General features: G+C 41.4%; 1 protein-coding gene across 2 annotated transcripts in view; it reads left to right on the top strand.

The window, feature by feature from the left end:
* Positions 1 to 20,336, top strand: part of raraa (retinoic acid receptor, alpha a) — a 400,791-nt gene extending 380,455 nt beyond the window's left edge. Inside the window, exons 6-10 of one of the 2 annotated variants that reach the window (XM_062056004.1) lie at positions 13,438 to 13,598; positions 13,673 to 13,849; positions 15,432 to 15,636; positions 15,742 to 15,900; positions 17,998 to 20,336. In XM_062056004.1, the coding sequence (XP_061911988.1) occupies positions 13,438 to 13,598; positions 13,673 to 13,849; positions 15,432 to 15,636; positions 15,742 to 15,900; positions 17,998 to 18,194 (899 nt within the window). In that variant the 3' untranslated portion in view covers positions 18,195 to 20,336. The remainder of the gene's footprint in view (positions 1 to 13,437; positions 13,599 to 13,672; positions 13,850 to 15,431; positions 15,637 to 15,741; positions 15,901 to 17,997) is intronic. The other variant, XM_062056003.1, reaches the window with a different exon arrangement.
* The last annotated feature ends 3,128 nt before the right edge of the window (positions 20,337 to 23,464 follow it).

Consider the following 23,464-nt stretch of genomic DNA (forward strand, 5'->3'; position numbering starts at 1 on the left):
AGAGAAAAAGCCACCAAAATAGGAGCGCGAGACATGAACTAAAACACGACACACAAGAAAAAAGGAAAAAAGTCCAAATAAGTCATGGCGTGATGTGACAGGTGGTGACAATACACCTACTTTGAGACAAGAGCTATATTGATGCATGGTTGGTTATGGTTTAAAGTCATCCAACAATTGCGACAACGACTTTTTACTGTCAACTGAGTTTAGTTTTTTAATAATTTCTACTGGTGGTGTGCCTCTGGATTTTTTTCAACGCAAAAAATGTGCCTTGGCTCAAAAAAGGTTGAAAAACACTGTAGTAGACAAATATGTACAGAGGCAATAAGTATGTTTGTGTCTCTTTAATTTTTCAGTTTTTCACCGTCTTGTCTATGAAGAAATGTCACAAGTAAATAGTCAAGCTTACAACAACGTTCTCTTCATTGACTCCGGTTTGGCTTGATGTTAAGTCGGCATTTCTACACGTCCTGCGAGAACACTAAAACGTCACAGTTCATTGAGCAGTGACTCAGAAGCGTCAGAGTTCCCTACAGACATGAAGAGTTTTAGTCGTAAACATTGAACACTTTTAATATTTCCGATTGTTGGCGCCAACCCATTTTGGAGCCGATTGTCGGGACAAATTCACTCTTAACACAGCTCAGACCACAAAACAAGCTTATTCGACAATATTATAAGACATAAGATAATAGGGCGTTTGCTGTCTTTGGTCGGAAGCGGGAAAATTGGGCCAAAAACAGCATGATTGTCTTCGTGTGTGTACCCCGCTTTATTTCTTGCTTTGCAGGACTGCATTTAGACCTCACCCTGTGCCTCAGTTGTCATCTCACTGCACACTCATGCACTTATTTAAGTGTGCCCTTAAAGCAGGGGTGTCAAACTCATTTTAGACGGGGGGCCACAAGGAGAAAAATCTACTGGTAAAATCACGGCACGATAAATTAAAAATAAAAACAACTTGAGATTGTTTTCTTTCTTTAAAAATAGAACAAGCACATTCTGAAAATGTACAAATCATAATGTTGTTGGGGTTTTTTTTACACTTACATGTTGCAGTTAATAGTATTCTATCTTTATTTGTCATTATTTATACTTTCTGAATAAATTATGTGATAATGTTCATCAGTCAACTCATTGGTGTTAATTTTCAATCTATCAAGATAAAAAAAATAATATCAAAATCAAATTACAGGAATTTTTTTTTTCATATGTAGCATCTACAACAGTGGTTCTTAACCTGGGTTCGATCGAACCCTAGGGGTTCGGTGAGTCGGGCTCAGGGGTTCGGCGGAGGTCAAGACACACCCGACTCATCGTGTAAAAAAAACTTCTCCCTATCGGCGTATTACGGATACGGCAACAGCAGAAGTCAGACTGATTTGCAGGTGTGTAATTTGTTGTGAGTTTATGCACTGTGTTGGTTTCGTTGTTTGAACAAGGTGATGTTCATGCACGGTTCATTTTGTGCACCAGTAAAAAAAAATGGTAACACTTTAGTATGGGGAACATCCATACATCCATTTTCTACCGCTTATTCCCTTCGGGGTCGCGGGGGGCGCTGGAGCCTATCTCAGCTACAATCGGGCGGAAGGCGGGGTACACCCTGGACAAGTCGCCACCTCATCGCAGGGCCAACACAGGTAGACAGACAACATTCACACTCACCATTAATTAGTTGCTTATTAACATGCAAATTAGTAGCATATTGGCTCTTAACTAGTCATTATTAAGTACTTATTAATGCCTTATTCGGCATGGCCTTATTATAACCCTAATCATCTAACCCTAACCCTCTAACTCTAACCCTAACCAAATAACTGTAAATTAAGTCTTTGTTACTTATATGTTCCCCTAGTGTCTAAATAACTTTAAGTTAAGTCTTTGTTACTTAGAACATGTTCCCCATACTAAAGTGTTACCAAAAACATATAACTTTGTCTTGAATTTGAAAAAAAACAAAATTTTATTTTTCACTAAAGAAGGGTTCGCTGAATGCGCATATGAAACTAATGGGGTTCGGTACCTCCAAAAAGGTTAAGAACCACTGATCTACAAAGTTACAAAGAATTGCTATTGCGACATCTAGTGGACACATTTAGAACAACAGTTTCTTTCATTCAAAAATTTCGGCTCATTTTTATACTTGGCAAAGTCATCCCGCGGGGCGGATAAAATCTGTTTGCGGGCCGTATGTTTGACACCTCTGCCCTAAAGCCAAGACGGAAGGAGAAAAAACAGCAGAGAAAGCGTTTTTAACGTAACTTGAAAACTGAAGAAGGCGCCAGAGAGGGAATTGGACAAAGTTGGATCATTGTCATCAGGCTGTGTGCTGCCAGCTGCAGAAACATTGACATTTTTATCTTTTTATTGAATTTAATCTGTGTGATGGACGAGCTGCCACTGCTTTAATTTTCCTCACTCGAATTATCCCAACGCCTTCCCGCCTCTTACTGTCTCTCTCCCACACACACATACACACACACACACCAAACAGGAATTGTATATTAACTGGAAGCCGAGGCAGGAATCCACGATGAGAACAAATGATTGAATGAGGGCTCTGTTTGTGTGGCAGCTTTCTGTAAATCATTTCTACACAATAGACTCTGAAAAAAAAAAAAATATTACCATTGTTAATATTGTATTTGACAGTCTCTCTCTCACACACACACACACACACACACACACACACACACACACACACACACACACACACACACACACACACACACACACACACACAACAACTATAAAATCAAAACCAAAGGCCATATTTCTTCCATTATCCCCGCCCTCCTAAAGTTATTGCATGTGGCAATTCAGCGTGACAGGTCGCCAGTCATGTCTAATAGTTCTTTAATGACTTCATTAAATTGTGTTGTGCTGCTTATGATCGCGCTGCCAATTTGTCAGTGCGGCTAATGTCCGTATGCTGGGGATGCCCCACTTTTGTTTGGGGAATTAATTGGACATTGTTGCCACACAAAACAGGCTTTGACCCAAATATGGTCAGCGCTTTACTCCGCTTTTATGTAACCAGCCGGGAAGGGGAGCGCTTTTCTTCCATTTGCATATTGTGTAATGTCTTTCCATTTTCTTCACATTTGACAGCACGAGCAGCGCTAATCCTGGAGCTTTGCAATAACACGCTAGTGCAGGGGTCGGCAACCTAAAATGTTGAAGGAGCCATAATGGACCAAAAATTTTTTTTAAAAATCTGTCTGGAGGCGCAAAAATTAAACACCTTTTATAAGTGTTATAATGAAGGCAACACATGATGTAAGTGTCTTATTAGCTATAATAGCCTACTATCAAAATGACTATGTGTCGCAGGCTGACACAAATCTTCGTTGACAGAAATGTTGAAATGTAATATTTATTTTACACATTTTTACAACACTGGAAAACTCAGAGAGTTAAATAACTCCTGGAAATTACTGGTTTAGAGTGGCCAAAGGTATAGATGTGTGCGTCCAAGTTAAAGGAAACGTTTTCTTCTAATAGATTTATTACAATCTTTGCAAGCTGGGTAACGTTTGCGGTGGTCTATAACAACATAGCACAGAAACAACCATCAGAAATGCAGCCAATATTACATACAGATAATGTGTCATGAGACATGCAAATATAAATTAAATACGGAGACGACATAAGTAAAGGGAATTAAATTAGCTCAAATATACCTACAAACGAGGCACAATGATGCAATATGTACATACAGCTAGCCTAAATAGCATGTTAGCATGGATTAGCTTGCCGTAATGCAGTGACCAAATATTCCTGATTAGCACTCCAAGTTATAACATCAACACAGCTCACCTTTGTCAATCAATCAATCAAAGTTTACTTATATAGCCCTAAATCAGGAGTGTCTCAAAGGGCTGCACAAGCCACAACGACATCCTCGGCTCAGATCCCACATCAGGGCAAGAAAAAACTCAACCCAATGGGATGACAATGAGAAACCTTGGAGGGGACCGCAGATGTGGGGACCCCACCTCCCACCCCGGGCGACCGGTGCAATGGACGTTGAGTGGATCTAGCATAATATTGTGAGAGTCTAGTCCATAGTGGATCTAACATTATATTGTGAGAGTCTAGTCCATAGTGGATCTAACATAATATTGTGAAAGTCTAGTCCACAGTGGATCTAACATAATAGTATGAGAGTCCAGTCCATAGTGAGGCCAGCAGGAGATCATCTTTGTGCATTCACGCCCAGCATAAACAGTTTGGTGGACAAAATGACACAAAGAAGGAGTGGCAGAAAAACATCTTTCAGTGGCAGCGTTGGAGAAGGTTGTATATGTACACAAACTACGCTGAGTTCAAGGACCACCAAATTAGTAGGACAAAACGGCGCTCGCAAAATGCTCTCATCAGTGAAGCAAGTTTGATATAAACAGTGGGATTTTCTAACAATTAGGAACCATATTAAAACAAAATATATTTTTTCACCATCTTTTTCCATTTTCATAAATATTTGAAAAAGCTCCAGCGAGCCTCTACAGCGGCGCTCAAGAGCTGCATGCAGGTTTCCAACCCCCGCACTCGTAGCATAGGACGACACCAGTTAACTACGCAGGGATGACCTCATCCCCGCAAGCCCCCCTTAGCTGGTGTAGTCCTATACTACTCACACTGCATCATCGGACTTCCTCGTCCAAACCGCCTCCGCCCTTCGGGGTAAGCCTGTCCGCAGGCTGATGAATGAGCCGTGCCACCGTGGAGCGCTTTCCTCTGGGGCCCCCGGGCCAACCCCCTTTGTCACCGTCTCTGATATCCCATCAGTTTGAATGTTCCGGGGCCTTAATGGTCAAGGTTAGGATTAAAACTGGGAAATCTGATCTAGGGTCAGCTGCAGAGGGGCAAATTCAGGTGCCTCTGGGCAGAAGAGATGAAGAAACAGGGGATGATTGAAAGCCCTTTTTTGAGAGGGGATATAACTGTTCTCAGTGGCACATTAAGAGGGAGTGTGTTGTTTAACAGAGAGAGACGCTGGAAGGCTTTAGCTCTGCCAACCGCACCCTTTTAAAACCATTACAGGCAGAGTATTTGTCATATTATGTTATTAGATTAGCCGGGACCCCCTAATGAAAGCTGCGGTCATTTGTCAGCCTTACAGACGGCTCCATCCCCCCACTGCTATTTATCAACCAGCACCCCGTCTCACCCAAGCCACCCACGCACACACATGCCTGATCCAGCCGCAGCTAAACCACACCTCGTTTTGGAAAGCTTAGGGAGACGGAGGCTCTAATGGGATTCCACTGCTAAACACCCTGTCTCTTGTTGTGTCGTTTGAGGCGTGCGCACGCCAGTGGCGTGCGGTGAGGTTAATGTCTGGTGAGGCACGACTGCATCGTCACAGTCAAATTTAAAAACATATGAACCTGCAGTGCAGGTGTACCTAATGTTGTGTCCCTGCGGTCGTTCGCGGCTCCTGCAGCGCGAGCATTGTTGTTTTTGCACTTTTTGGCTTCTTGTTAAGTGACTTTTTTTGGGTGGATTCGGTCTTGCACGTGGAGGGTTTGGGTGTGGGCTTTGGTTGGTGTGGCCGCGGTGCTCCCGTCGGGGGTGCATTCTGTGGCGGAGGTGCTTGGCACCAGGAGGCGGGGTTATGATACGAGCCTCACACAGTGTGTCTCCGCAGCAGATTTATGATCGCTCAGCACTAAAAATATGTTACACACATACAGTTGTTGACAAAATACATTGTACATTATATACCTCAGCTAACTAAACTATGGAAATGTATAATATAATTCATATAGCAATACGGTCTCACTACACAGCAGCTCAGCAGTTAGCCGAGTCGCAATCCATGGTGAGGCACAAGTGCCTCAACTGGCTGCTGATCACCACACCGTCTCTTCTCAGTATTTGAATGGCAAATGTGAAAATAAAAATAATCTAAAACTGGTGAAGTTAAATGGAAAATAACTTTAGTATAATCACTGGATACATATAACAATTTAATTTATTTTTTTTTCTTTTTATTTTTTTTTTCTTTCCATGATGGCAGGTGAGGCCCCGCCTCCCCTGCCTGTAGTGACAGCACGCCACTGGCGCACGCTATCTTCTGCCCACCAGACGAGACAAAAACAAGTTGTCTTCACTGCCTCTCTTCTTGCGTGGTTTCTCTTGTCTTCTGCTTGCACCGACAATAAGACTCGGCCTTGGCACCTATTCAGGACTTACAAATGGATCTATATTGATTGATTGATTGATTGAGACTTTTATTAGTAGGTTGCACAGTGAAGTACATATTCCGTACAATTGACCACTAAATGGTAACACCCGAATAAGTTTTTCAACTTGTTTAAGTCGGGGTCCACTTAAATTGATTCATGGTACAGATATATACTATCAGATATATACTATCATCATAATACAGTCATCACACAAGATAATCACATTGAATTATTTACATTATTTACAATCCGGGAGGGGGGTGGGTTAGGTTTGGTTGTTATCATCAGACATCAACAATTGAGAACAGAGAAAAGGATATTGGAACAGTGTAGGTCTGACTTGGTAGGATATGGACAGCAAGTAGTGGACATAGAGAGAGAGAGAGAGAGAGATCAGAAGGCATAAGAAAAAGTATCTGCATTTGATTGTTTACATTTGATTATTAACAATCCGGGGAGGGTGTTAGTTTAGGGTTGTAGCTGCCTGGAGGTGAACTTTTATTGCGGTTTTGAAGGAGGGTAGAGATGCCCTTTCTTTTGTACCTGTTGGGAGCGCATTCCACATTGATGTAGCATAGAAAGAGAATGAGTTAAGACCTTTGTGAGTTCGGAATCTGGGTTTAACGTGGGTAGTGGAGCTCCACCTGGTGTTGTGGTTAAGGAAGTAGTTTGACATGTACTTCGGTATCAGGGAGGTGTAGTGGATTTTATAGACTAGGCTCAGTGCAAGTTGTTTTACTCTGTCCTCCACCCTGAGCCAGCCCACTTTGGAGAAGTGGGTAGGAGTGAGGTGGCATCTGGGGTGGAGGTGTAGAAGTAATCTGACTAGCTTGTTCTGGGATGTTTGGAGTTTAGATTTGAGGGTTTTGGAGGTGCTAGGGTACCATGAGGTGCAAGCGTAATCGAAAAAGGGTTGAACGAGAGTTCCCGCCAGAATCCTCATGGTGCTTTTGTTGACCAGAGAGGAGATTCTGTAGAGAAATCTTGTTCATTGGTTGACCTTTTTGATTACCTTGGTTGCCATTTTATCACAGGAAATATTAGCCTCTAGAATGGAACCTAGGTAGGTGACCTCATCTTTCCTGGTGATAAAAATGTCACCCACTTTTATAGTGAAGTCATTGACTTTCTTAAGGTTGATGTGGGACCCAAATAGGATGGATTCCGTTTTACCCAAGTGTATGGATAGCTTGTTGTCAGCGAGCCAGGTGCAAGTTCTACAGAGCTCAACACTGACGATTTTCTCCACCTGTGACTTGTCCCTGTCTGATACCAGCAAGGCAGAGTCATCTGCAAACAAGAACAATTCACAGTCGCATGCCGATGACAAGTCGTTTATCTATATTAGGAACAGTAAAGGCCCCAATATACTGCCTTGGGGGACTCCACAGCTCACTGAGAGGGGGGGGGACTCGGTGCCGTTTACCTCTACCACCTGCTCCCTCCCCTCCAAGTAAGATTGCATCCAGCTCCATGAGGTTTTGTTAAATCCGATTGCTTTAAGCTTATCCAACAGTATAGCGTGGTTAACGGTGTCAAAGGCCTTCTGAAGGTCCAGCATGACCATGCCGCAGTATTTGCCCGCGTCCACCTCATGTTTGATGTGGTCGGTCAGATAGAGAAGGCATGTGTCAGTGGAGTGGTTAGTTCTGAAGCCGGATTGGAATTTGTACATGAGTTTATTAGTGGCAAGGTAACTATCGACCTGTTCATAAACTATTTTTCCATTACTTTCGAAATGGAACTGAGAATAGAAACAGGTCGGTAGTTGCCAGGTTCCAATTTGCTTCCTTTTTTAAAGAGGGGAGTTACTCTTGCTATCTTAAAATCATATGGTACTTGGCCTTGTGTAATTGATGGGTTTATTATGTGCGTGATTATCGGGGCAATGATGGAGGCAGAATCCCTGAGGAATCTAGAGGGAATATTATCAAGGCCGGTGGCCTTGTTTGGGTGGAGCGCGCTCAATTTTTTAAACACCCCATCAGCTGTGACCATTTCTAATTTGAAATCATCGTTGTATACTCCTAGCTTTCTGTAGAAGGCTTTAATGTGTTCTACACCAAAGCGACCAGAGTGGTGGGACAGCTTGTTGACAAGAGTTGCGGCTATGCTAGTGAAAAAGGCGTTAAGTCTGCTAGCTACCTCCATTTTGTCTGTAATGAGGGAGTCACCATCCTTGATGCTGATGTTGGTGAGTCTGGTTTTAAGTTTCTGGCTGCAACCAGGAAACTGGTTGTTGAGAATTTTCCAGAGCTCACGTGGCTTATTTGTGTTTTCCTCTATTTTGTCGTTAATGTAATTTTTTTTAAGGATTTAGTCAGGTTGGTTGACTTATTTCTTAATTTATTGCATTGCTTTTTGAGAGTTGAAATGAGTGATTTGAGGTTGATATTATTGGGTTGTTTATCTACTTCTGTTTTACACTTTTTGTATTCGGAGTATTTTCTGTCTCTGTCTTTTATGGCAGCTAATAGGTCCGGATTCATCCACGGTTCCGAGCGGGCTTTGATTCTGACTGTTTTCACAGGAGCAATGTCATTTATTATCTTTAGGAACGCCGTTTTGAAGCGATCCCAAGCAACATCGACCAGGTTGCTCACGAGCACAGGGGACCAGTCCCACTCATCTAATTTTAAATTGAAATTATCACTGGAGTATTTTTTAAGGGATCTGGATTGGGCTGTTATGTGGCCATTGGCTTTGGGTTTGGCTATTTTACGGGTGCAGAAGGTTAGATAGTGGTCACTAAGACCACAGATCATGACCCCACTATTTTTAATTTTAGGCCGGTCTGAAGTGAGAATAAGATCTATGGTGGATTGGGTGGAATCACACACCCTTGTAGGTAGTGCTATTAGCTGGGAAAGACCGTGTAGATTACAAAACTTGCTGTAGGATCTGAAGACAGGTGCATCTCTGCGTTGAATATCTGTGTTCAGATCCCCAGTTATAATTTTCTCCACGTTGTCTGTCCCAGCCAAGCACTCCTCCAGAGCCCCATAGAAATCACTCTGATTAGGGGTTCTATAAACTGTCCCTATTAGTACCGGCTTAGCGTTTTTAAATTTGATTTCAGCCCACACAGATTCCAGGTCATTGTGGTTAAGATCAGTGTGAGTTATGTATTTAATATCTTGGTGAATATACATACAAACGCCCCCACCGTGTTTATTCCTGTCCTTTCTGATAACCGAAAAGTTTTCTATTTCTATCTCTGAGTCAGAAATACTTTGATCAAATTTGGTTTCAGAGAAACACAGGATTTTTACCTTCGTGTTGAGGAACATTTCTCTGATTTGGTCGAGTTTGGTTCCAGAGAGGCTGTTCACATTAAGGTGGATGATGTGTAGTCCACAGGAACCAAAAAGAGCATCAGAGTCCGCTGTGTTGTGGTACTGACCAGAAAAGTTGTTGGTTATTATTGAAGTTGGAGTTGGAGAGCAGGAGGGAGAGAAGGGAGAGAGAGGCATGTTGATCTTCATCCAGGTGAAGGGGGAGGGTCAGAGTTGGAGAGGGGGGGGCCAGGTAGGGTGTGCGGGGGTGGGGGTGGGGGTGGGGGTGGTATTCATTTTGGCGGGTTTTTGTCCGTTTGAAGACAAAGAAAATAAAGAAAATGGCCCTATGAAGGCGCCTCTAAATCCTGTGTATGCCGTGGATCCAGACGCCGCGTCCTCGACCGTCAGGGACCGGGGAGAGGCCGCTCAATGCTTTATTTGATTTAATGCTTAATATTTACTGCTGTGGGAAACACTGGACTGTTTGTGCCAGTGGGAGGCATGATTGGCCATGACGCATGTGCATGTCATTTTTATGGCCGCGGTGGGAGAGACAATTAGTGAGAAAAAACCCCGAAAAATAAAATTATAATGTTAAGAAATATAAATTAACTTTCTTCTATCTTTTTTTGGTGCGTGTGTGTGTGTTTTTTTTAAGTCACAAGCAAGACGTTTCTGCCTGTGAGTGCTTTTAGACGAGGGTCCATCCATCCATCCATTTTTCTACCGCTTATTCCCTTCGGGGTCGCGGGGGGCGCTGGAGCCTATCTCAGCTACAATCGGGCGGAAGGCGGTGTACACCCTGGACAAGTCGCCACCTCATCGCAGTGCTAGACGAGGGTCTGTCTTGTTAAAAAAAAAAAAGTTAAAGTACCACTGAAATTACCCTCTGCACCCCTGGGAGGCGAGGGGAGCAGTGAGCAGCGGTGGTGGCCATCATTTTTGGTGATTCAACCCCCAATTCCAACCCTTGATGCTGAGTACCAAGCAGGGAGGTAATGGGTCCCATTTTTATAGTCTTTGGTATGACTCGGCCGGGGTTTGAACTCACGACCTATGAATCTCAGGCCGGACACTCTAACCACAAGGTCACTGAGCAGGCTCAAAGTTTCCAAATAGACCAGAAAAGATTGGAATCTAGATGGGTCTAAATCAGGGGTGTCCAAACTTTTTGACTTGGGGGCTGCATCGGGCTGAAAAAAATGTGTGTGTGTGTGTGTGTGTGTGTGTGCGAAAAGTTTGACTCCTCCATTGTTTACTTCCTGTGACAGCCTTCTTAATGTTCTGTAATCAATCAGAAATATCAAGCAGCTAAAATGTGCCAAACATGTGGTAACTGTAAAGGGAGTGTTTTCTATTTTCCCATCATGCACTGTAATGGATTTAAATGGGTGTAATTTTGAATTTTTTTTATGGTGTTTGGACATTTTTTTAATAATATCCACAATGTTCAGTGAGCAGGTTGGGTTATGTGTGACCATGTGTTTTGACCGTTATGTTAGTTGCATTTTTTTTAACCATGACTAGTAGGTATAAGGTTGTTTAGATTGTGTCAAAGAATTAAATGCTATGCTATTATTTCAAATTACTTTCAAGGGTCATTGATCTGATTTACTCACATTGTCCACAAGATGGCGGCAGATATGTAGCATTCAGAGACTGCTTGGTATTTAAGATCAATTTGTAAGCACTCTGCGGTGCTGTGCTATGTTGAACTCATGACGTCTCGCTGGCCAAATGAAAGAGCCGCACTTGGCCTGCGGGCCGTAGTTTGTACACACCAGGTCTAAATAGCCGCTACATATAGCAACTAAGTTGTTAAGTTGGTCCCTGATCCCTTTCCTATATCTTCTTATTCTTTGGAAGACCGGGTGCGTAAACGGTGTGTTAAGAAGCTGAGCAAAGATGCCATCTCCTATACGAAGTTGTAACTACCAGCTGTATTCTCAGTCCCATTATAATGTGTTCATGCATAAGAAGCATTGTAGTCCCAATTTACACTTGACGTCTTGGAGGGCATATGTGGTCATTTGTATACTTTTATCCACAAAATGATGAGGTCATATGTCAGTAATATTCACCCCATCAAAACCTGCATGAATAATTGAAGTTTACTGAGCGAGTTTGAAAAAATTGTTTTCTTTATTTTGCCTCCCCAGAATTGTTAACAATTGAGGCAAAATAGAGTGCAGTACTTGGCTGCAGCCAGGAGAGGCACTGTTGTATTCAGTGCCATCTATCGCTGCACCCACTAGATTCCAGACGAAAAAAAATGTGTTCCCATATATTAGCCACACCGGACTATAAGCCGCAGATATATACTTTGTGAAATGATTTGCACAGAAATATTTTGTAAACGTTTATTTACATACCTTGAATGTTTCCAAATGTCGTCTGTAACACTGCATTAATGTCTGATCAAACAAAACAGAAGTCATCGTCATGGACCCACTAGCTACAGAAGCTAGCCCCTCCAATCAGCTAAACAGACTCCTTAAGTCCACGGTGACGTTTTGGTGGATTTACAAAAGTGAAACAATACAAAAAGAATGCCGTTGTGAGTTACTAATACTAACACACAGACACATTAGCTAATGCTAAAGACACTAGCTTCATTACATTACGATAGCACATACAAATATGCATGAAAACACTCCTACAGACATCACACATGGGACGGTTTAGTAAGAAAGACTTGTTTTAGCTGTATTGTAAAACTTAGAAACGTTGCTTGGAGTGATGAATGACTAATCCATACGAGTAGAAACGCTATGGACGCCTAGAAGTCGGAACTTCCGGTTGAAAGCTCAGTCTAAACAGAAGAGTACTGCAGCACCTGTAGTGAACAAACTCGTCCAAAAGATGGCGCCATAACACAAACAATACCACACCAATCAGTCTCCTTGCGTGTTTTGTTTTCTTTTTAAGCTATTTGCATTATGGGCTACAGCGAATAAAAATAAAATTAGCTGCACCGTTTTATAAGCCGCAACGTTCAAAACGTGGGAAAAAAGTAGCGGCTTATAGACCGGAGTTTACGGTAGTTAGCTTTCTGCCTTTTTACGTTGTAAGTAGAGATGTCCGATAATGGCTTTTTTGCCGATATCCGATATTGTCCAACTCCTAATTACCGATTCCGATATCAACCGATATACAGTCGTGGAATTAACACATTATTATGCCTAATTTTGTTGTGATGCCTCGCTGGATGCATTAAACAATCTAACAAGGTTTTCCAAAATAAATCAACTCAAGTTATGGAAAAAAAATGCCAACATGGCATTGCCATATTTATTATTGAAGTCACAAAGTGCATTATTTTTTTTAACATGCCTCAAAACAGCAGCTTGGAATTTGGGACATGCTCTCCCTGAGAGAGCATGAGGAGGTTGAGGTGGGTGGGGTTTGGGGGGTAGTGTATATTGTAGCGTCCCGGAAGAGTTAGTGCTGCAAGGGGTTCTGGGTATTTGTTCTGTTGTGTTTATGTTGTGTTACGGTGCGGATGTGCTCCCGAAATGTGTTTGTCATTCTTGTTTGGTGTGGGTTCACAGTGTGGCGCATATTTGTAACGGTGTTAAAGTTGTTTATACGGTCACCCTCAGTGTGACCTGTATGGCTGTTGACCAAGTATGTGCTGCATTCACTTATGTGTGTGAAAAGCCGAAGATATTATGTGACTGGGCCGGCACGCAAAGGCATTGCCTTTAAGGTTTATAGGCGCTCTTTACTTCTCCCTACGTCCGTGTACACAGCGGCGTTTTAAAAAGTCATACATTTTACTTTTTGAAACAGATACCGATAATTTTGAAACCAATACCGAAAATTTCTGATAGTACATTTTAAAGCATTTATCGGCCGATAATATCGGACTGCCGATATTATCGGACATCTCTAGTTGTAAGTAATTTTTTTCTCACTCCTGCATGAACGCTCATACTCAATTTTTGTGTCCTCTGTAGCGGTGAGGAACGACCGGAACAAGAAAAAGAAGGATGAAAAGAAGCAAGAGTGCACGGAGAGCTACGTGCTGAGTCCCGACACGGAGCAGATGATCGACAGGGTCCGCAAGGCGCACAAGGAAACGTTCCCCTCCCTATGCCAGCTGGGCAAATACACTACGGTCCGTCACCTGCAGCAGGCAGACATTGTTAAAGGCAGAATGTTTCCATTAAAGTGTCTTCAACGTTTTCACAGAATAACAGCTCGGAGCGACGCGTTTCATTGGACGTGGACCTCTGGGACAAGTTCAGCGAGCTGTCCACCAAATGCATCATCAAGACGGTGGAGTTCGCCAAGCAGCTTCCGGGCTTCACAACGCTCACCATCGCTGACCAGATTACTCTGCTCAAAGCCGCCTGTCTGGACATTCTGGTGAGAACAAGCGCGTGTCGTCCACAGAGAGACAGCTTGCATGGGATGAAAGCTCACAGCTGGCTCGTCAGCGCACATCTCAAATATTCATGACGCTCAATGTCAGCCTGTCCTACTTTGAAACAGCCACTTTCAATGCTGACTTTTTTTACATAACTTTATTGCCATATTGCTCTATGCAGCTGTTCTGTATAGAGATGTATTTTATAGATTGCTACCTCGACAAATGGCTAATGTATTTATAAATAGTCATTAATTAAAACAGACATAATCCCTTCACACAAAGATGACAGGAGCACTACTGTGTAAAAACTAGTCAAGGATCTTCTATGTCAGGAGTGCTCTGCGGTTTATTTAAAACCTACTGCAAAAAACTAGTCAAAGATCCTCTATATGCCAGGAACTCTGGTGTTTTTAAGTAGTTACTGCAAAAAAGTTAATAAAAGATCCTCTATATGACAAGAGTGCTCTGTGGTTTATTTAAAACCTACTGTAAAAACTAGTCAAAGATCCTCTATATAATTGGAGTGATTTTGTGTTTCTAAGTAATTATTGCAAAAAAAGGCTTGTCAAATATCCTCTAATGACAGAGGAGTGCTCTCGTGTTTTTAGGTGAGCTACTGTAAAAAAAATGCTTAAAAAGTCTATTCAAAGGACCTCTATATCACAGAAATCCATCTGATGTTTTTGAATAGTTGCTGCAAAAAAAGGCTAGTCAAAAATGGTCTAATGACAAGAGTGCTCTCGTGTTTTTAAGTAGCTACTGTAAAACAAAAAGGCTAGTCAAAGATTTTTTTTGTGACAGATAACTGATGTTTTTGAGTAGTTACTGCAAAAAAGGCTAGTCAAAGATCCTCTATGCAACAGAAAACTGATGTTTTTGAGTAGTTACCGCAAAACAGGCTAGTCAAAGATCCTCTGTACGACAGAAAATGTATGTTTTTGAGTAAAAGTTACTGCAAAACAGGCTAGTCAAAGATTCTCTATATGACAGAAAACTGACTTTTTGGAATAGTTACTGCAAAACAGGCTAGTCAAAGATCCTCTATACGACAGAAAACTCTGACTTTTTTGGAGTAGTTTCTGCAAAAAAGGCTAGTCAAAGATCCTCTATACGACAGAAAACAGATGTTTTTGAGTAGTTACTGCAAAACAGGCTAGTCAAAGATCCTCTATATGACGGAAAACTGATGTTTTTGAGTAGTTACTGCAAAACAGGTTAGTCAAAGATCCTCTATACGACAGAAAACTGACTTTTTGGAATAGTTACTGCAAAACAGGCTAGTCAAAGATCCTCTATATGACAGAAAACTCTGACTCTTTGGAATAGTTCCTGCAAAAAAGGCTAGTCAAAGATCCTCTGTCCGACGGGTGCGTAGTGCCGTTTTTAAGTCCCTACTACAAAATCTTGATCCTTTATATGATGGGAACTCTTTGGACAAGTATTTGAAAACACCAGTCAAAGATCCTCTGTACGACAGGAGCACTAAACATTATTTGTCACTCCAAAGTTTTGAAGTGAACTCGGCCAGTTTGATATTCACAGGCGGGCTTTTCACCGAAAACTTCCTGTTATGTCCAGATATTGCGGATCTGCACGCGCTACACGCCAGAACAAGACACCATGACTTTCTCAGACGGACTCACGCTAAACCGAACCCAGATGCACAACGCCGGCTTCGGACCCCTCACAGACCTGGTGTTCGCCTTCGCCAACCAGCTCATCCCCTTGGAGATGGACGACGCAGAGACAGGCCTGCTCAGCGCCATCTGTCTGCTGTGTGGAGGTGTGCATCCTGGTTTACACACTGCCACACGGGAAATACAGCCCCACCTGGTGGTGGCTTATGGCCCTTGATGGAGCAGAAGTGACCTCATTTCACCTCCAACAGATCGTCAAGACCTGGAAGAAGCAGACAAGGTGGACGTCCTGCAGGAGCCTCTTCTGGAGGCACTGAAGATCTACGTGAGGAGGAGGAGGCCCCACAAACCACATATGTTCCCCAAGATGCTGATGAAGATCACCGACCTGAGAAGCATCAGTGCTAAAGGTACACAACACACACTTGAAGTAAATACACAACACACATTTGGAATAAATACAAAACATGCATATGTATTAAATACACTACAAACATATGTATTAAATACACAACAAACTTATGTAATAAATACACAACAAACATATTAAATACACAAGAAACACATGTATTAAATACACAACAAACATATCTAATAAATACACAAGAAACACATGTAATAAATACACAAACATATGTACTAAATACAAAACAAACATATAAATACACAACAAATATGTAAAAAATACCCAACAAACATATGTAATAAATACACAATAAACACATGTAATAAATACACACACATTGGTATTAAATACACAACAAACATATGTATTGCATACACAACAAACATATGTAATAAATACACAAACATATGTAATAACTACACAAGAAACATATGTAATAAATACACAAACATGTATTAAATACACAACAAACATATTTAATAAATACACAATAAACATGTAATAAATACACAAACATATGTATTCAATGCACAGCAAACATGTAATAAATACACAAATATGTATTAAATACACAACAAACATATGTCATAAATATACAAATATATGTATTAAATACACAACAAACGCATGTAATAAATACACAACAAACATATATATATATAATAAATACACAACAAACATATGTAATAAATACACAACAAACATATGTACTAAATACACAACAAACATGTAATAAATACACAACAAACATATGTATTAAACACACAACAAACATATGTAATAAATACACAACAAACCTATGTAATAAATACACAACAAACATATGTAATACATACACAACAAACTTATGTAATGGGGTTTATGGGGTGAGAAAAAAAAGCCTGGGCCCTGGAGAGGGGGTCCAGACTGAGGCCAAGGGGAAACAAAAACTCATATCCTTAGCACACATAAACATGTGTGTAAGAGGGAAACATCAATTAACACAAAGGACATTAAAAGAGCAGAACTGGTGCAACCAGACATTTCTACATACAGCTACAAAAGTAAAACAAAAACACATTAGTCAATACAAAGGAGTATAAAGTTATTACAGTTGCATATATTACCTACTCAGTGGCCTAGTGGTTAGAGTGTCTGCCCTGAGATCGGTAGGTTGTGAGTTCAAACCCCTGCCGAGTCATACCAAAGACTATAAAAATGGGACCCATTACCTCCCTGTTTGGCACTCCGCATCAACGGTTGGAATTGGGGGTTAAATCACCAAAAATTATTCCCGAGCGTGGCCACTGCTGCTGCTCACTGCTCCCCTCACCTCCCAGGGGGTGGAGGGGATGGGTCAAATGCAGAGGACAAATTTCAACACACCCAGTGGTACTTTAACTTTAACTAATATCAATTAATCTTCAAAAGAGAAGCTCATTGGAAGGTATACAGTAACAAGCGTGTCTGCATCATTCAACTTCCTGCATCATGCCCTTAACGTAATGAATTATTGAGACCGCTAGGTGTCGGCAAAAAAAAACAACAAAAAAAAAAAACATAAATCTGTCATAAGATACAATTGTGTTCTCTGAGTAATTTCACTTGATCGAATCTTTTCTAACATTCCACACTACAAAATAATACAAGGATGTAGTGCGATTCCTGATATCAGATTAATATCAATAATATTGGCAAAGTCGTATTGGACAACCCTAGTGACAAGTGTGCATGATAATGTGAAATATTTTAGGTAAAGCCAAACGTTTACAGTATTTATAAACATGCAGCAAGGGAGAGGTGCTTCATGCGTGAGCAGTTGGCAGCTTTAAGTGAAGTCAATTATATTTATATAGCGCTTTTCTCTAGTGACTCAAAGCGCTTTAAATAGTGAAACCCAATATCTAAGTTACATTTAAACCAGTGTGGCCGGCACTGGGAGCAGGTGGGTAAAGTGTCTTGCCCAAGGACACAACGGCAGTGACTAGGATGGCGGAAGCGGGGATCGAACTTGGAACCCTCTAGTCGCTGGCACGGCCACGCTACCAACCGAGCTATGCCTTGCTCAAACTAAGACTTTGCACCCTTTTCGGATGGTGACGATTGTGTCTTCCCTCCGCAGGTGCCGAGCGCGTCATCACCCTGAAAATGGAGATCCCGGGCTCTATGCCTCCCCTCATCCAGGAGATGCTGGAGAACTCTGAGGGCCTGGAGAGCGGGGCCTCGGGGGCGCGGCCCTGCGGCACCCCTCCAGGCAGCTGCAGCCCCAGTTTGTCGCCGAGCTCCGCCCAAAGCAGTCCGGCCACACAATCGCCGTAGCAACGGCCTACCTGGTTTGTGTGTTCGTTTAAGCCACGCCGGTCGGTCTCCTCCTTCAGCGGACTAAAGAGGAGGTGCCGAAGGAGGAGGCCTTGACTCCGCCTCCTTCCTCCTCCCGGTCTGCTTTGCCTCACACGCGAGGGGAGGTGCGGCCGGGGGACGCCGCCGAGAGACCACACCGTAAACACTGCTGATGACTCCTCCTCCTCCTCCTCACCCCAACGCTGCTCCTCCGCCTTGGCGTGAAGGCAAGGCAGCAGACAGGAAGTGAGCGTGGACAACAAGGACAGTTGGACAAACACCAGACACTTTGTTGTTGTTGTTATTGTTGTTTGTTGAGGCTGACTACAAGTTTGGGACTTGTCAAAAGACCCTCCTCCTCCTCTTCCTCAAAGACTCTGGGTCTTTTCTCTTTCTCCAGCTTCAATTTAAAAACAAAAAACAAAACAAAAACAGATTTCGTACACAAAGATATATATAAATATAGAGAAAACTTAAGGAACTATTGTGTTTGACAGAATGTCACAAGGACACATTTTCTGAGATTAGGAATTGTTGTACTCCCTCACTCTTTTTAGAGAAAAAACAACACATGTACATTATTCTAATTAACAAAAAATAAGCAAAAGATGACTTTTTTTCCCCAGTCTACACACACACACACATGCGCACAGAATACAATGAGCATCAACTCCCGACTATTCCAGGACTTTTTATTATTTTATTGCTTCCAGGAAAATGGAAATAAAATGATTGTATGAACTTGGTTGTATGATATGGTCACAGGTCCTTTCAAGAAATCCATTTAATGAAGAGTCGTTATTAAGGTGTATTTTAAGTAGCCTTTGAGTTTGTGTAAATAAGCTGTATTCATTTCTTAAAAACTATGAAGAGTTTTAGGCTTCACGTGATCTTTTTTTTTTTTTTTTTTTTTTTTTAATGTGTTTTGTTCATGGGTTTGTGATTCGAGAAAACACATTTTGAGCACACTTTACTGAAGGAACTTCTTTCATGTTCGTGTCCTACTAAATACTAGGCAGACCCTCAACCCCGCCCGTCACTAGCAGTCCAGCCCCTCCAAATGTGTTCATGACTACAGTAGCAGTTTTTTTTTGTTTGTTTGTTTTTGGGCCATGTAGCAAATCTTTATTTTTTTGTCCTTAAACATGTGGCTTGCATCTTCAGAGAGTTCAAATGTGAAGAATGGTGTACTGTACACACTGTATTTAAACTGCAGTGATTCCCAGTAGTCACTGATTGGGTCAGTAAGAACTGATGATGTAAGACTTCAGCAACCCTGCACCCTGTGATCACTTTACGCCAAAACGCCTTCACTCACATCACACCGTCATTACTGTACGCACGCCAACGTCTCAGGAAGGAATCATTTTGTATGCTTGGCCTGTCCATTTCTATATGTTATGTACTGCACTCCCCGCTGTCACACACACACACACACCAACACACACTGCTACTGAGCCCCAATATTTTCCTTCAGTGATCCCGCTGCCCCGACCCCGCCCAGCGACACCAGGATGCTGCTTTCCTCACCGCGCAGGACTTGCCCCCCAAGGAGCGCACAAACATCTGGATTAGACACACCCGTCAGTTTGAGAAGTACGGAATATGTTGCAATTTTGTCAAGGTCATCAAGGGACTTTGAGGAAAAAAAGAAAAACTAAAAAAAAAAAATCTATCTAAAAAAAAATAAAAAAATAAAACCAACATTTAATAATAAACTGTGTTTGTGTGGAATTCTCTGGTCTTTTATGACCACCTAGCAAGAGCGTCATACCAATATCAGTCAGATACAATATCATTCTCTGGCCTTGATTATAGACTACAAAAAGCATTGGACACAAGCTTGATCTCAATATTAGGTCACTTAGGAATCAGAGGCTGCCCAGTACGGTGCTTGAAATGGTACAAGTCGAACAGACAACACTTGGTTCACTTAGCAGAGTGCAGAGGTGGGTAGTAACGCGCTACATTTACTCCGTTACATCTACTTGAGTTAACTTTTGGGATAAATTGTACTCCTAAGAGTAGTTTTAATGCAACATACTTTTACTGGAGTATATTTATAGAGAAGAAACGCTACTTTTACTCCGCTCCATTTATCTACGTTCAGCTCGCTACTCGCTACTGATTTTTATCGATCTGTTAATGCACGCTTTGTTTGTTTTGGTTTGTCAGACAGACCTTCAAAGTAGGATCTATTGCATGCCTGAGTTTCACCAATCAAATGCAGTCACTGGTGACGTTTCACCAATCAAACAGAGCCAGGCGGTCACATGATTAACAAGCTTAAGCTTACATGAACTCAACGTCAAGTTTGCGGAAGCACATCGCGGTAAGTAACATTAGTAGATATTTTGGCTGTCACCGTAGGCTGATGTTAGCTTCCCTGCTATGAATCACTGTCGAATGTACATCGTGTGGTGACATTTATTAACGCACTGCATCCTCATAGACAGATAGAGACACTCACACGCACAATTGCACACACACACACACGCATGCAAAGAAACAGTTTATGGTTTGCGTAAAGGCTAACTTGTTATTTTCCTTTGTAATCTCTGCCTACTGAGCCTATGGTGCTGTTAAGTTATTGTGGCTCAAATTGCCTTAATTTTTTTTTAATAATGTATTATTATTTAATATATATTAATGTTTTAGTTGCTTAAGAGATATTCCTGGCTCTGAATTTGCTCATTGCTATTTTTTTGTTTTTGTGCATTATTTGTTGCCGTCATCATTAAACGAACAGGTTACTCATCAGTTACTCAGTACTTGAGTGTTTTTTTCACAACATACTTTTTACTTTTACTCAAGTAAATATTTGGGTGACTACTCCTTACTTTTACTTGAGTAATAAATCTCTAAAGTAACAGTACTCTTACTTGAGTACCATTTCTGGCTACTCTACCCACCTCTGGCAGAGTGTCATTCTTCCCTGAGGGGCATTATGTGTGGTGTCCCCCATGGGTCAGTACCAGTGGAGGGCCAGCAAGGCCTTCTCTGCTGGCCTAACATAACCAGAAATCATGATCATAATTAAAGTTTTTTATTTTTTTATTTACTTTCCCTAAATATCTAAAAGTATTGATATTCTCTTCATGTAATATTATGCTATTGCCAGTGCTGTTGTTTTTAGGTTATAGAGTTTTTATCCAATCAGAATTCAGCTAGTTTATGTTGCCATGCTGTATGAAATCTGCCCGGGGCCTTCAGAATCAGTAATGCAGGCGTCTGTGCACTGTAAGTGAACGGACACATAGAGTTGATAGACAATTGCCATAGCCAATCAGATCACCTGTTGTTGTCAGTAAGGCCTTCTAGATGGCCTTACGCTGTGATTGGATACTCACTTGAGAGTCCCAAGTGAGTATCCAATCACAAGTTGCGAAAACAGAAAGTGGCACCGGAGCCATAGAAAACCACAGAAAACTCACTGGTACTCACCAAGAAGGAGAGCAAAATGTTGATTAGGTGGCAGATATATATTTGCAAGGCCATTTTCAAGAAGGATACTTAAGAGAAACATCTTGTGAGACGAGGTCGGCCGACACCGGAAGCTATCCCGGCGGTGTGATGGTTTTCCCGTGATTTTCACACGAATCAAAGGACTACGAGCGGTACCACTGGCTTATACGGCGTCGAATGGGTGCTACAAATTGTAAGTTCAACTATTTTATTTCTTAATTTTTTCATGTTTCATTTGTTTTATATTTTAATTTTGACAGTACCACGTAAGATATGTTTTAATTACTGAAGCGGGTTTATTGAATGTTAAATGCGCTGAAAAATTAGACCGTTTTGTACACTGTTGAGGGGGGATTCAATGCCCAGTATTGTGCAAGTGTGTTTCTGTATAGTATCTCCAGCTATGTCCATGTTGTGACATACAGTACAGTATTTTGAGAGGTGAAGTTGGACTAAGTAGGACATCACTGAAGGCCTAGGTGAGAAACGCACGGCCCGCCACTGGTCTGTACTCAGATTGATTTTAGAGTTGATGATTTATGAAATTGAACATACAGTTAGTTAAGCAATCAGTATCATAAGATTTTAGTTGATGACTCGATATACTTTCTTTTTTTGGTAAACACCGAATGTTTCGGTGGTGACCACTATTTTGTTTGCCATGTTGTATCATATTCCCTCAACATCATCGCTTACATTAACTCATAACATGCTTGATGTTGGAAATATTGCAAACACTTATGTTTTGTGGTCAACAAAATCAATTAATTTTTGGAGAAAAAACGTTAATATCAGTTGAAAATAAGCACCCATGCAGGTTCAGTATTCAGTGGCAGCACGGTGGTACAGTGGTTAGCGCTCGTGCCTCACAGTAAGAGGGTCCTGGGTACCCCGTGAGTGTGTGGGTTCTCTCCAGGTACCCTGGCTTACTCCCATCTCTAAAGACATGCACCTGGGGATAGGCCCCTCCCACCTCCAGAGACTTACACCTGGGGATAGGCCCCTCCCACCAACAGACACATTTTGTTTTATTAAAACATTAAATCTGTGTCTTTCAACCTATTTAAACCTCATTATAAAGATTGTTTAAATTACACCATTGAAACAAACAAACAAAAAAAATTTTAATCGGTATTTTCATTAATTGAAATTTAGGGGTCAGGATTAGGGACAACTACTTCTCAATAGAAAGCACCCTATAAATGATGATTTTGTATTTACTTATTGTTACTATCTCAATTTTAAACAGATCATAATGTTTAGAATCGCAGTAAAAACCCATGTCTGAAAACGTATTTTTTTTGTTAAAACCTTTTATGGTCATGAGAGAGCACTTTGAACTATCCATCCATCCATTTCTACCGCTTATTCCCTTTGGGGTCGCTGGAGCCTATCTCAGCTACAATCGGGCGGAAGGCGGGGTACACCCTGGACAAGTCGCCACCTCATTGCAGGGCCAACACAGATAGACAGACACTAATTAAGTAGAATGTCTCATATTGAAACCGAAAATTAAAAATACTGTATCTTCTGACAGAATAAGAAATTGTTGCTCATCAATAATTTAATTTCCATTAAATGTATTATTATTTTTTAAATTGACACAAAATGTGCAACTGTGTCAACACATGCCTCCCACCTGCGTTGCCTGTGCTATTATTTTGATGACAAATAAACCAATACAAATTATACGAACGTATAACTTAAAGTTATACGTTCGACGTTATCGTAATGATAGATATTACGCGTCAAATTTGCTACAAACCCTTTAAAAAAGAAGAAAA

This window comes from Entelurus aequoreus, linkage group LG08 (assembly GCF_033978785.1).
Source record: "Entelurus aequoreus isolate RoL-2023_Sb linkage group LG08, RoL_Eaeq_v1.1, whole genome shotgun sequence".
In the NCBI taxonomy this organism is placed as follows: domain Eukaryota; kingdom Metazoa; phylum Chordata; class Actinopteri; order Syngnathiformes; family Syngnathidae; genus Entelurus; species Entelurus aequoreus.